General features: G+C 42.0%; 1 protein-coding gene across 1 annotated transcript; it reads right to left on the bottom strand.

Annotated features, from left to right (window-relative positions):
- Positions 1 to 6,558: 6,558 nt before the first annotated feature.
- LOC123151116 (protein PHOSPHATE-INDUCED 1 homolog) lies at positions 6,559 to 7,861 on the bottom strand. The gene has a single exon (XM_044570888.1). The coding sequence runs from the start codon at positions 7,753 to 7,755 to the stop codon at positions 6,784 to 6,786; it is 972 nt and encodes a 323-aa protein (XP_044426823.1). The 5' UTR covers positions 7,756 to 7,861; the 3' UTR covers positions 6,559 to 6,783.
- Positions 7,862 to 13,612: the final 5,751 nt, after the last annotated feature.

The following is a 13,612-nucleotide window of genomic DNA, read 5'->3' as shown; positions in this document are numbered from 1 at the left end:
TTATGAACTTTTGAACTATTTTTTATTCATAAAGATTTCTTGAATTCACAAACATTTTTTATCTAGGAATATTTTTTGAATTCGTGAACAATTTTGTAAATTTTTGAACATTTTTGAGAAACTCGCAATTTTTGAGAAACTCGCAATTTTTGAAATCATGAATCTTTTTGGGAATCATATACCTTAATTGAATATTTATGAATACATGATTTTCTTTTCCATGAACATTATTTTCATTCACAAATTTTTTCTGAGTGCACGAACATTTAATGATTTCCTTATCATTTTTCCAAAATCAGGAAAAATAATAATACGTGAACATTTTTTTAAAGATTCACAATATGTATTTGTTGTAGGACGCCCACATCTGTCCAATAGTCCAATTTTCGCTGTAGGCGCACGCCAACGGGCTGGCCCATTCAGAGGCATCTAGTCTAGGGAATTTATATATCACCAAAATTAAAGTACTCCTTTTGGGACACAACATTTTGGCTCTCAGTTGTAGATGCTCCCTCAGGTCCGTTGTTGTCGTGCAAATTGTCATGGAGTTTGGACATTACAGTAGCTCCCAGCAAAAAAAAGATAAATTTCGGGCTTGTGAAAATAATACTGTTCAGAGCTCATTTTGTCTTTTTTGCCATGAGCTTGTCGAATGCCATTTACCCATGAATTTTTGCACGAATCTGGCACACTCAAGCATCTTGCATACAAAAGAAATCAGATTTTTCTGTATTATTCTCCTTTGATTTTACTGTTTATCAGGTGCACATGAGCCCAGGCTCGGATTGAATTACCGCTCCCTTTGTACTAAATCAGCGAACACATAATTTGGGACGGAGGGAGTAGACCATGGAGATGAACTCCCGACCCAGAGGAATAGAAACAGCATCACTTAGCAGTCGAAATGGCGATTGAGGTTGCCTAAAACGCAACACTAAATTTGAAGTGCTAAGAGCAGCGGGTAGATCAATTTCTTAAAACAGGTTTTCAACATTTATTGGAACAAATGTGCACAATTTTTTTTAAAAAAAATAATAATCATGTTTTGTGCTCGTGTAAAAAAATTAAATTTTAAACTAAACATTCAAAACATGAGAAAAATTTAACAAATATTAAACACATGAACAAAATTTTGAAATTCCGAAAATATTGAAAATTATTATAAATGCAAAACAATTTTTAAATATATATTGAATTTTTAAATATGATTTTTTAATATGCAATGAACAATTTTTAAACACACATTGAACATTTTTATGATATACGCTGAATAAATTTAAAATGCACAGTGAACATGTTTTTGATATACATTGAACCGTTTTTAAGTACACAATAAATATATTTTTAAACACATTGACATTTTCTTAATATAAGGTGAACTTTTTCTTAAATATACGATGGCAATTATTATAAGACACGATTAACTCTTGTATGATAGACAAAAAATAGTAGAAAACGGAAAAAGTAAACAGAAGAAACACATATTGTTCATCGATTAAATGTATTAATGAAATAAATAAATGATGAAACATTCTTAGTTTATTAAAGGAAGAAAAAGGAAAGACATAGCCAAACAAACAAAAAAAGAAAAAACATGGAAGAACCAGAAAGAAAAAATAAAAAGATAAATGAAAATAAAATGCAATAGAATTAACAAACGAAAAAAAGCAGCAAACGCGCAGCACGTGCTGCCACAAACTGACCGGTCTTGTAGTAAGAGCATGATTGGTTTGCTACCAATATTTGGCTAGCCAAATGTTGGCATTGCTAAATATTGACAATACCAATACTTGCCAAATAATAATAACTTTATGTGAGATAGGCAAAACAACTTGATAACCGGCCAATTAGTAGCCAATATTTGACAAAATGCCAAATATTGGCATGCCATTTTTTGCACCAAACCAAATTTGTTTTTTAGCAAATGCACCAAACCCAATTGTGTTGTAAGTGAGACATAGGTGTGCCCGGCTATAGACAGCAAGGAAATGCATACTAGGTCAGCCCAATTGGTTGTTCCGTCTGTCTTTTTCCTCGTCTTATATTTGTTTTTGTTTCTTTAAGTCATTTTTTAGTTCCCTCATTTTTCTCTATTTTTGATCTTGTTTATCGATATTTTAATGTAGTAAGAAAACTAGAAGGCGAAAAACCGAAATAAATGTGCCCTATATTTTTTCAACTTCTGAATATTTTTCGAATTCTAAAATATTTCTCAAAATTTAGTTTTTTTTTGAATGAGTGAATAATTTTGTATTCATGCACCTTTTTTAAATTGTATTTGTGGACATTTTCTGAATTCATGGACATTTTCCACATGTGTGAATAATTTTTGAATTTGCAAACATTTTTCGAATATGAGAACATTTTTGAATGCACAAACATTTATAGAATTGGCGATTATTTTTCAAAATTCTGAATAATTTTTCAATTCACAGATATTTTTTCAAATTCACAGACAAAATTGAAACTCATGAGTATTTCTTATATACAATAATATTTTTTTAAATACATGTATCGTGAAGTTCACAATATTTTAAATTCCGGAACATTTTGTGATTTTGGAAGTATTTGATACAAAAGAACCAACCAAGAAAAAAACTGAATGATAAACAACGATAAAATACTGAGAATCATTTTTCAAGAAATAGCAGAGAATAGCACATAACCTTTAGTACCCTAGTATGCTTATTGGATATGCGCAATTAGCGTCGTCGGGGGCTACTAGGTACGTGATTGGCAGCTATCGAACGCGCAACATGAAATAGGTGAAATCCTTATTTGATGTGCTTAGCGTCAAACTGTCGGGGCTTCGCACAGGACCTAGCCAGCTGGGCCGGTTCATTTCTGCTATTGGGAACTTTCTAGAAGGTTTAGATTCGGTTTTTATGGTTTCTTTTGCTCATTCTGTTGTTTCTTTCTTCTTTTTTTGGTTTTCTTTTTAAAAAACTAATCTTATGAGGAATATTCAAAAAATTCAAAAGTTCTTCTGAATTTTAGAACCAAACTGGACTTTTCAAAAAAGTCTGTGTTTTGAATTTTTAGGAGTTTTTTAAAAATGTTCCTTTAAAAAATCGTTTTCGAAAATTATTCAGAATTTCAATAAATGTTATAATTTTAAAAATTATTTCATTAATTCAAGAAATGCAGATGCTTGGAAAAATCTTCTCTATATCATAGTACATGTTTCATATTTTTGAAAATGTTGACGTATTTCAAAAAATGTGGTGTTTTTTCCAAAATATTTGTGTTTCCAAAACAAATTCATTTTTTTTAAAACACACAAATTTTTAAAAGATTCGTTTTTTCAAAAACATACAAATCTTCTATTTCATACATGTTCACTTTTTTCTAGGGTTAGTCCCGTAAGGGCGCTCCATGTGTGTGGGAGGTGGACTATCCGTCCACGAATCCCAGGAGGCCAGGACAGACTAGATCGGCAATTCCTATTTGACGTGCGCGGGCGGCAAGCTGACGAGGAAACGCTCGCAGGTGTTTCGTTCGCGTGCATATTGGGCCGGCCCACTACGGGGTTCGCATGCTTCTTTTTCGTTCGCTGATGTTTCTTTCGTTAGTTTTTTTTCTTCCACGTTTGGTTTTCTCTCTTGTTTTTTTTTCTGGTTTTGTTCCGGTTTTCTTCTTCTAGTTTTGTTTACATTTCTTCTGGTTTGATTTTCTCCTGTTTCTCTTCTGGTTTTTGGGTTTTGTCCTGTTTTCCTTTTTTGGTTTTGGTTTTTCTCTTTTAGCTTTGTTTTTTCAACGAATATACAAATGTTCACTATGTTTCTTAATTTTGTTCACTGTATATTACACAAATGTTCAGTGTGTATCTGAAAATTGTCCAGCGCATATATTCATTTTTTCAAAAATGTTCATCGTATGGAATTGCCCTCCAAAGATAAATGTTCAATGTGTATTTTTAAATTGTTCAGGTTATATCACAAAAAAATGTTAAATATGTATTTTTCAAATTGTTCAGCATATATGACAAGAAAGGTTCAATGGGTATTTGAGAAATGTTCATTGTATATTACGAAAATGTTCAACGTATATCAGAAAATGTTCAATGGTCAATTTTTTTTTTGGATCAGTCAGTACATATAGCTCTCAAGTAGTCACGCAGCGTTTTAATTGCAATGACGCAGCAGCTCCAGTGGTAAGGAACGCTAACTCTCTATCGTTGGGTTGGGAGTATGATTCCTACGTACAGCATTCTTTTTTGGGATTTTTGGCACTGGCTCGCTGTAACGCCAAGAAACGGGCCGGCCCATCCAACCGCGACATGCGCGAATGCTCGTCTTCTTGACGCACGCGAGGGTCAGCTAGGGGCTCCCTGAAATCACTAATTAAGGAATACTCGTTGAAAGAACACTTCACTTTCCTAGGTCGCGACAAATGGCTCACATGCAGCCGTCACTTGTCGCAACATGAGAGTTTTCCCTTTTTTCGTAGATTCGTTTATTCAAAACGTTTAATCTTTTAACCGTGCGTCCAAATCTCGAACCATTTTCATCGTTGGATTCCTCGCGTCGAGATCTTCAAAATTAGATCTCATGTTGATAAGTTTTGACGAACTTTTTTTCTCACAAAAAAACCGGACAAAAAAAACCGGGCGAAAAACCGAAAGCGGGAGCATAGTTTTTTTCCCTTCCCGAAAGAGGCACGCCCGTGCCTCTCGCGAAATCACGTCCGTGCCTCTCGTGAAAGCAAAACCGTGACTCTCGTGGAAGGAAAAAAAACAGAAAACGCGTTTTTTTCCGTTTCCGAGAGGCACGACCGTGACTCTCATGAAAGCACAACCATACCCCTCGCAGAAGCAAAACCGTGACTCTCGCGAAGGAAAAAAACAGAAAACACTTATTTTTTTCCCTTTCCGAGAGGCATGGCCGTGACTCTCGCGAAAGCACAACCATGCCTCTCGCGGAAGCAAAGCCGTGACTCTCGCGACAGAAAAAAACAAAAAACGTGTTTTGTTTTTCCCTTTCCGAGAGGTACGGCCGCGAAAGTACAACCGTGCCTCTCACGGAAGCAAACCGTGACTCTCGTGAAAGAAAAAAAACAGAAAACGCATTTTTTCCGTTTCCGAAGGCACGGCCGTGACTCTCGCTAAAGCACAACCGTGCCTCTCGTGGAAAAAAAGCATGACTTTTGCGGGGGGAAATGCGTTATTTTCGCGCAAAAAATTCAAATTTTTTTTATCGAAAAGGTAAGAAAGACCGGAAGAAAACCAAAACCCAGAAAAAACCGTTTAAAAAGTCAAAAACGCGTGCGAAAAAATAAAAAAACAAAATCCAAAGGAAGCATTCAGAGCGTGACACGTGGCGAATGACTGAGAGCGTGCGAAGTGACGCTGATAGTTGTGAGGCTCTCGAAGGAGCGCTCGTTAACTAGTTGCTCCCGGGGCTCCCGATTAGATCTGGCAAATTTAAGCACTACAACATGAGAGAAGGTAAGCACTATTAAGGCCCAATAGATCTTTGCTCAGACAAGCCCAACCCAGCCCAACATATCTTATCCTAGATGTCTAAATAAATGATCCTCACCCATTGCAACCTCTACCTGTCAAAAAAGAAATCTATTGCAACCTCTTTAGCGAAGTCTGATACCCTAAAGAAGGTGTTTTCAAGGATTTCAATGAAATTATTAGTTGTAGAAGTTACTTTGTAATTTTGTCAATTTTATATCCAAACCAATATACATGTAATTGTTATGAGTATGAGTAAAACTACGTGTGTTTCTCAAAAAATGAGTCTAAATAGTTGATCCCACAACTCAATTATTTTTTCTTGCAGGAAAAAGAGACTGTATTAAATTAGGGGGTATAATATATTTCATACAAAGGCTAGCAATCTCTACTTTCTTTGTCCATACAACAACGATCTTATATTCAAGAAATGGATATATATATATATATATATATATATATATATATATATATATATATATATATATATATATATATATATATATATATATATATAACTAAGATACATCTAGATGCGACAAGTAATTCTGAACGAAGAGAGTAGGACAGAGAGAGTAGAACCTAGTTAGCTTGTAAAATAATCTTATATTATATTATAGAACGAAGGGAGTAAAACCTAAACCACACAGCAACGATCTTATATTATAAAACGGAGGGAGTAGAACCTAAACCACACAGCAGTGCGTGGCATTGTACGCTCGTACTCAGCAAGGGCATCACTCACTATTTTAATTGCGGCTGATAAGCTTGACCATAATAACCTCTCTAGTCGCAAGAAAGACAACCCACCCAGCAGCATGAAAAAAGAGAGTACTCTCGGTCACAGTCACACATGCTGTGACGCGTCACCACCGAAACGTGTCTTACGTGTCACATCCCACGGACGGGCGCTCTGTTGTCCAGTACGGCAATGTGCAGCACGGACACGTCGGACCAGAGGGTCGAGGCCTATCCCTCATCGAAGCAGGCATCCCCTTGTCCTCGTCGGCGCCGCTCGGAAGATAAGATAAGCTTCACCACCAAGTTCGAGATTAATTCGTTCACGTGCTGCCGCTTCCGCACCGTACCGTACGACACAAACAAAATTACCACTAGTGTACACTCCATTTGTGCAGTACAAAGGCTGATTTACATTTTTTTTATTTAGCACGAGAAGATCCAAACACAAGCTCATATACGAACTATTCACACATATATGCACTACGGTACAGTACTAGTTGTACCCAATACACTCTTGGCTAGACGGGCAGCTAGCGGATTGGACTCACTTCACTTGTCGCTGCCACTGTGCCGCCGTACGACTAGACGAGCGTGGAGCAGGCGGAGGTGGCGGGGTCGAACAGCGCCGGGAGCAGGTACTTCCTCCCGTGCGCGCCGTGGGCGTTGTAGCTCGCTCCGGTGGCGCCGTCCACCAGCAGCTGGCCGGCGTACCCGGGGTACGCCCCCTTGCCGTACACCCCCGGGCACGCCGTCGCGGCCTCCAGCGGCGCCTCGCGCTCCCCCTGGTAGAACCCGTCGCCGAACGGGTTGGTCACCGCGCCGGCCACCATGCTGGCCACGTTGATGATGAGCCCGTCCATGCCCACGTCGCCGTTGGGCGCGGCCAGCGGCGGCGCCTGGGGCCCGTACGCCGGCTGGTGGAACGGCCACGCGCACTGCCCGGCGCACTGCGTCGCCGGGTTGCCGGCCCACACGTAGGCCGTGCCGGACTTGGCGTCCACGGTCCCGTGCCGGCCGCACCGGCTCATGCAGAACCCCTCCACGCCCACGTCCTGCGCCGTGAGCACCAGCGCGATGCCGCCCTTGGCGGGCCTCGCCTTCGCCGCCAGCGCCGGGAGCTGGGACAGCTTCATGCTCTTCCCGAGCGAGCACGCCTCGTCGGAGACCTGGCCGGACAGGACCACCCGCGCGGCCTTGGTGGGGCCGGCGCCGTGCTCGCCGTTCTTGCCGACGGCCGCCGCCTTGGAGAGGTACAGCTGGTGGATGCTGCTCCACCACTGGGACACGGACGGCGCCGGGGACGCGCGGGGCGCGGCGGAGAGGGAGAGGAGGAAGTCGGAGACGATGGCCTTCTGCGCAGCCGTGAAGCGGCCGTACCAGAGAACGGAGACGGGGATGTCGCCGTGCAGCACGGCGCCGTTGTGGTACGTGAGGAGGTTCGGCTGGGGCTGGACCAGGAACATGAGCTTCCTCGTGCTCGTGGTAGCCGACGCGGATGCCATGTTAGCGGCGAGCGCCATTAGCGCCAGGAGGAGGAGGTTTCTCTTCGCCATTTGGGAGGAGGAGGGGTTTAGATTTGGGAAGAAGGTTTTGCGTACGTGTCCGTGTCCGTGTCGTGTATGGTGCTATTTGTGAGTGTGTGGGAAGCAATGGCAAGCGGGGATCTGTTTATATAGGGGAGCGCAGTGCGAGATGTGAATGCCGCTGCGCATATGCTAAACGAGCCGTTCCCGTGGTCCAAGTAACCAGGCTGTTGCCAGCCAACTAGTTGCTTTGATATAAACGCGTGTCCACTAATGCAGTGACTTACTCACTTGCTTAGTTGATTAATACAAACGCGTGTGCACTAATAGTCACTTACTCACTTGCTTTCTCTGAAAACGTACTGAAACCACCCGTTTATAAACGTAAAACAATTCAAATTTATGCAGTTACTGATCTAATAAGAGTTAATTCATTTTTATGCATATGTGTTGGTTGGTGATAGATTATATCCAATTTAATAAAAAAATCCCTATTCTATTCAATTTAAGCAGATTGCCACTCTATCTCGAAATGTAAGATCTTTTTCCCCACAATTTTAGGATGCAGGTTGAAAATCATGTTGTGCGCATAGTTTGGTTGTCAGCATACTATCTCCCTCCATGATGCACTAATTTGCCATCTGCGTTTGGTTGCGTGCAATGGCGAAGCTTGAAAGAAACTATCGGACGGGTCAAACTAAAGAAGAGCCTGAGTTAAAAAAAAATCTAAATCATAAGCATTAGTATGTGATGCAAGGTAGATGGAGCGAGCAGATAGACACACACATCAAAATACAATTCAATCATGAAGCATCATTAAGTTAGCTAATACCAAACCATGAAGGACCGTTAAGTTAGCCAATACAAAACCATGAAGCACCATTAAGTTAGCTAATTCAAGCAAGGGCAATACATTGTCTTACTCAACTTCGGCTATGTCATCTCTTTTTCTTTTAAATACCGAAACAGCTCTTGTCCGAGTCTAATTTCCCCCGCCTATGACTACCTAGGTTGCAATTTGCATAAAATCAGACTATTAGTTATCACTAGATGTAAGGAACTGAAAGAAATCAGGCTATTGCTTATCAAATGGGGAATTTGGAGGAAGATGCTAGTTTACTTATGTTGCCTTGTTGGTGTTGTGTGATGTGTCCTACAGAAAATCAGGCCGGCAGGCAGGGGGCTCATGCACCAGCGCCTAGCAGGGATGTTGGCAAGACTGAATGTTGGAGCTTTGGAGGAGAGCAGATGCCAAGATGCATGGAGCTCATGCGTTTGTCGGCGGCACGACGGCGCGACTGATGTCGCTTGAAGCTACGTCGGTTTTTTTCCAAAGAGAAAGGGATGATGCAGCACAGCGGTGGTAGGTATTTCCCTCAGATATGAAACCAAGGTTATCGATCCAGTAGGAGAATCAAGCAACACAACGTAATCAGCCCTTGCACACAAATAACAACCACTCGTAACCCGAGGTGTTAAAGAGGTTGTCAATCCCTTTCGGATAACGGCGCCAGAAATGGCGTGTTGACGGGAGAGACTTGTAAATATTGATAGATCGAATGCCAAATAAAATAAATTACAGTAAGGTATTTTTGGATTTTTTGGTTTAATAGATCTGAAAATAAAAACAAATAAAAATAGATCGCGAAGGCAAATAATATGAGAAAGAGACCCGAGGGTCGTAGGTTTCACTAGTGGCTTCTCTTGAGAAAAATAGCGAAGCGGTTGGTGAAAAAATTACTGTTGGGAAATTGATACAACCTCAAAAAATTATGACGATATCCAGGCAATGATCATTACATAGGCATCACGTCCAAGATTAGTAGACCGACTTCTGCCTGCATCTACTACTATTACTCCACACATCAACCGCTATCCAGCATGCATCTAGTGTATTAAGTTCATGAAAAAACGGAGTAATGCAATAAGAACGATGGCATGATGTAGACGAGATCCGTTTATCTATGGAGGTAGATATAGATCTCATCTTTTTATCCTTAGTAGCAACGATACATACGTGTCGGTTCCCTTTCTCTCACTGGCATCAAGCACCGTAAGATTGAACCCACTACCGGGCACTTCTTTCCATTACAAGATAAATAGATCAAGTTGGCCAAACAAAACCCAAATATCGGAGAAGAAATACGGGGCTATAAGAGATCATGCATAAAAGAGATCAAAGAACTTCAAATATTTTCATGGATATAAAAGGATAGATCTGATTATAAACTCAAAGTTCATCGATCCCAACAAACACACCGCAAAAGAGTTACATCATATGGATCTCCAAAAGACCATTGTATTGAGAATCAAGAGAGAGAGAGAGAGAGAGAGAGAGAGAGAGATGAAGCCATCTAGCTACTAACTACGGACCCGAAGGTCTACAAAGAACTACTCACGCATCATCGGAGAGGCACTAGTGGAGGTGGTGAACCCCTCCGTGATGGTGTCTAGATTGGATCTGGTGGTTCTGGACTCTGCGGTGGCTGGGTGAATATTTCGTCAACTCCCCTAGGGTTTCTGAAATATTGGGGTATTTATAAAGCAAAGAGGTGGTCCGGGGGCACCCGAGGTGGGCACAACCTGAAGGAAATATGCCCTAGAGGCAATATTAAAGTTATTATTTATTTCCTTATATCATGATAAATGTTTATTATTCATGCTAGAATTGTATTAACCGGAAACATAATACATGTGTGAATACATAGACAAATAGAGTGTCACTAGTATGCCTCTACTTGACTAGCTCGTTAATCAAAGATGTTATGTTTCCTAACCATGAACAAAGAGTTGTTATTTGATTAATGGGATCACATCATTAGGTGAATGATCTGATTGACATGACCCATTCCATTAGCTTAGCACCCGATCGTTTAGTATGTTGCTATTGCTTTCTTCATGACTTATACATGTTCCTATGACTATGAGATTATGCAACTCCCGTTTGCTGGAGGAACACTTTGTGTGCTACCAAACGTCACAACGTAAATGGGTGATTATAAAGGTGCTCTACAGGTGTCTCCAAAGGTACATGTTGGGTTGGCGTATTTTGAGATTAGGATTTGTCACTCCGATTGTCGGAGAGGTATCTCTGGGCCCTCTCGGTAATACACATCACATAAGCCTTGCAAGCATTGCAACTAATGAGTTAGTTGTGAGATGATGTATTACGGAACGAGTAAAGAGACTTGCCGGTAACGAGATTGAACTAGGTATGGGATACCGATGATCGAATCTCAGGCAAGTAACATACCGATGACAAAGGGAACAACGTATGTTGTTATGCGGTCTGACCGATAAAAGATCTTCGTAGAATATGTAGGAGCCAATATGAGCATCCAGGTTCCGCTATTGGTTATTGACCAGAGACGAGTCTTGGTCATGTCTACATTGTTCTCGAACCCGTAGGGTCCGCACGCTTAAGGTTTCGATGACAGTTATATTATGAGTTTATGAGTTTTGATGTACCGAAGTTAGTTCGGAGTCCCGGATGTGATCACGGACATGACGAGGAGTCTCGAAATGGTCGAGACATAAAGATTGATATATTGGACGGCTATATTCGGACACCGGAAGTGCTTCGGGGAAGTTTCGGATAAAACCGGAGCACCGGGGGGTTACCGAAACCCCCCGGGGGGTTAATGGGCCTCATGGGCCTAAAGTGGAGAAGAGGAAGGGGCTGCCAGGGCAGGCCGTGCGCCCCCTCTCCCCCTAGTCCGAATTGGACAAGGAGGGAGGGGCGGCGCCCCCCCTTTTCCTTCTCTCCTTCCCCCTCTCCTACTTGGACAAGGAAAGGGAGGGGAGTCCTACTCCCGGTAGGAGTAGGACTCCTCCTGCGCGCCTCCTACTAGGGTCGGCCGCACCCCCCCTTGGATCCTTTATATACGGAGGCAAGGGGCACCCCTAGACACACAAGTTGATCCACGTGATCATATTCCTAGCCGTGTGCGGTGCCCCCTTCCACTATAGTCCTCGATAATATTGTAGCGGTGCTTAGGCGAAGCCCTACGACGGTCGTACATCAAGATCATCACCACGCGGTCGTGTTGACGAAACTCTTCCCCGACACTTTGCTGGATCGAAGTCTGGGGATCGTCATTGAGCTGAACATGTGCTAGAACTCGGAGGTGCCGTAGTTTCGGTGCTTGATCGGTCGGGCCGTGGAGACGTACGACTACATCAACCAAACGCTTCTGTTGTCGATCTACAAGGGTACGTAGATCACACTCTCCCCTCTCGTTGCTATGCATCACCATGATCTTGCGTGTGCGTAGGAATTTTTTTGAAATTACTACGTTCCCCAACAGTGGCATCCGAGCCTAGGTTTTATATGTTGATGTTATATGCACGAGTAGAACACAAGTGAGTTGTGGGCGATATAAGTCATACTACTTACCAGCATGTCATACTTTGGTTCGGCGGTATTGTTGGACGAAGCGGCCCGGACTGACATTACGCGTACGCTTACACGAGACCGGTTCTCCCGACGTGCTTTGCACATAGGTGGCTTGAGGGTGACAGTTTCTCCAACTTTAATTGAACCGAGTGTGGCTACGCCCGGTCCTTGCGAAGGTTAAAACAGCACCAACTTGACAAACTATCGTTGTGGTTTTGATGCGTAGGTAAGATTGGTTCTTGCTTAAGCCCGTAGTAGCCACGTAAAACTTGCAACAACAAAGTAAAGGACGTCTAACTTGTTTTTGCAGGGCATGTTGTGATGTGATATGGTCAAGACATGATGCTAAATTTTATTGTATGAGATGATCATGTTTTGTAACCGAGTTATCGGCAACTGGCAGGAGTCATATGGTTGTCGCTTTATTGTATGCAATGCAATCGCGCTGTAATGCTTTACTTTATCACTAAGCGGTAGCGATAGTCGTGGAAGCATAAGATTGGCGAGACGACAACGATGCTACGATGGAGATCAAGGTGTCGCGCCGGTGACGATGGTGATCACGACGGTGCTTCGAACATGGAGATCACAAGCACAAGATGATGATGGCCATATCATATCACTTATATTGATTGCATGTGATGTTTATCTTTTATGCATCTTATCTTGCTTTGATTGACGGTAGCATTATAAGATGATCTCTCACTAATTATCAAGAAGTGTCTCCCTGAGTATGCACTGTTGCGAAAGTTCTTCGTGCTGAGACACCATGTGATGATCGGGTGTGATAGGCTCTACGTTCAAATACAACGGGTGCAAAACAGTTACACACGCAGAATACTCAGGTTATACTTGACGAGCCAAGCATATACAGATATGGCCTCGGAACACGGAGACTGAAAGGTCGAGCGTGAATCATATGGTAGATATGATTAACATAGTGATGTTCACCAATGAAACTACTCCATCTCACGTGATGATCGGACATGGTTTAGTTGATTTGGATCATGTAATCACTTAGAGGATTAGAGGGATGTCTATCTAAGTGGAGTTCTTTAAGTAAATTAATTGAACCTAAATTTATCATGAAACTTAGTACCTGATAGTATCTTGCTTGTTTATGCTTGATTGTAGATAGATGGCTCGTGATGTTGTTCCGTTGAATTTTAATGCGTTCCTTGAGAAAGCAAAGTTGAAAGATGATGGTAGCAATTACACGGTCTGGGTCCGTAACTTGAGGATTATCCTCATTGCTGCACAAAAGAATTACGTCCTGGAAGCACCGCTGGGTGCCAGGCCTGCTGCTGGAGCAACACCAGATGTTATGAACGTCTGGCAGAGCAAAGCTGATGACTACTCGATAGTTCAGTGTGCCATGCTTTACGGCTTAGAATCAGGACTTCAATGACGTTTTGAACGTCATGGAGCATATGAGATGTTCCAGGAGTTGAAGTTAATATTTCAAGCAAATGCCCGGATTGAGAGATATGA

This window comes from Triticum aestivum, chromosome 7A, assembly GCF_018294505.1.
Source record: "Triticum aestivum cultivar Chinese Spring chromosome 7A, IWGSC CS RefSeq v2.1, whole genome shotgun sequence".
In the NCBI taxonomy this organism is placed as follows: domain Eukaryota; kingdom Viridiplantae; phylum Streptophyta; class Magnoliopsida; order Poales; family Poaceae; genus Triticum; species Triticum aestivum.
Note: the sequence above shows the minus strand (reverse complement) of the source record. Positions and strands in the feature narration are given on the sequence as shown.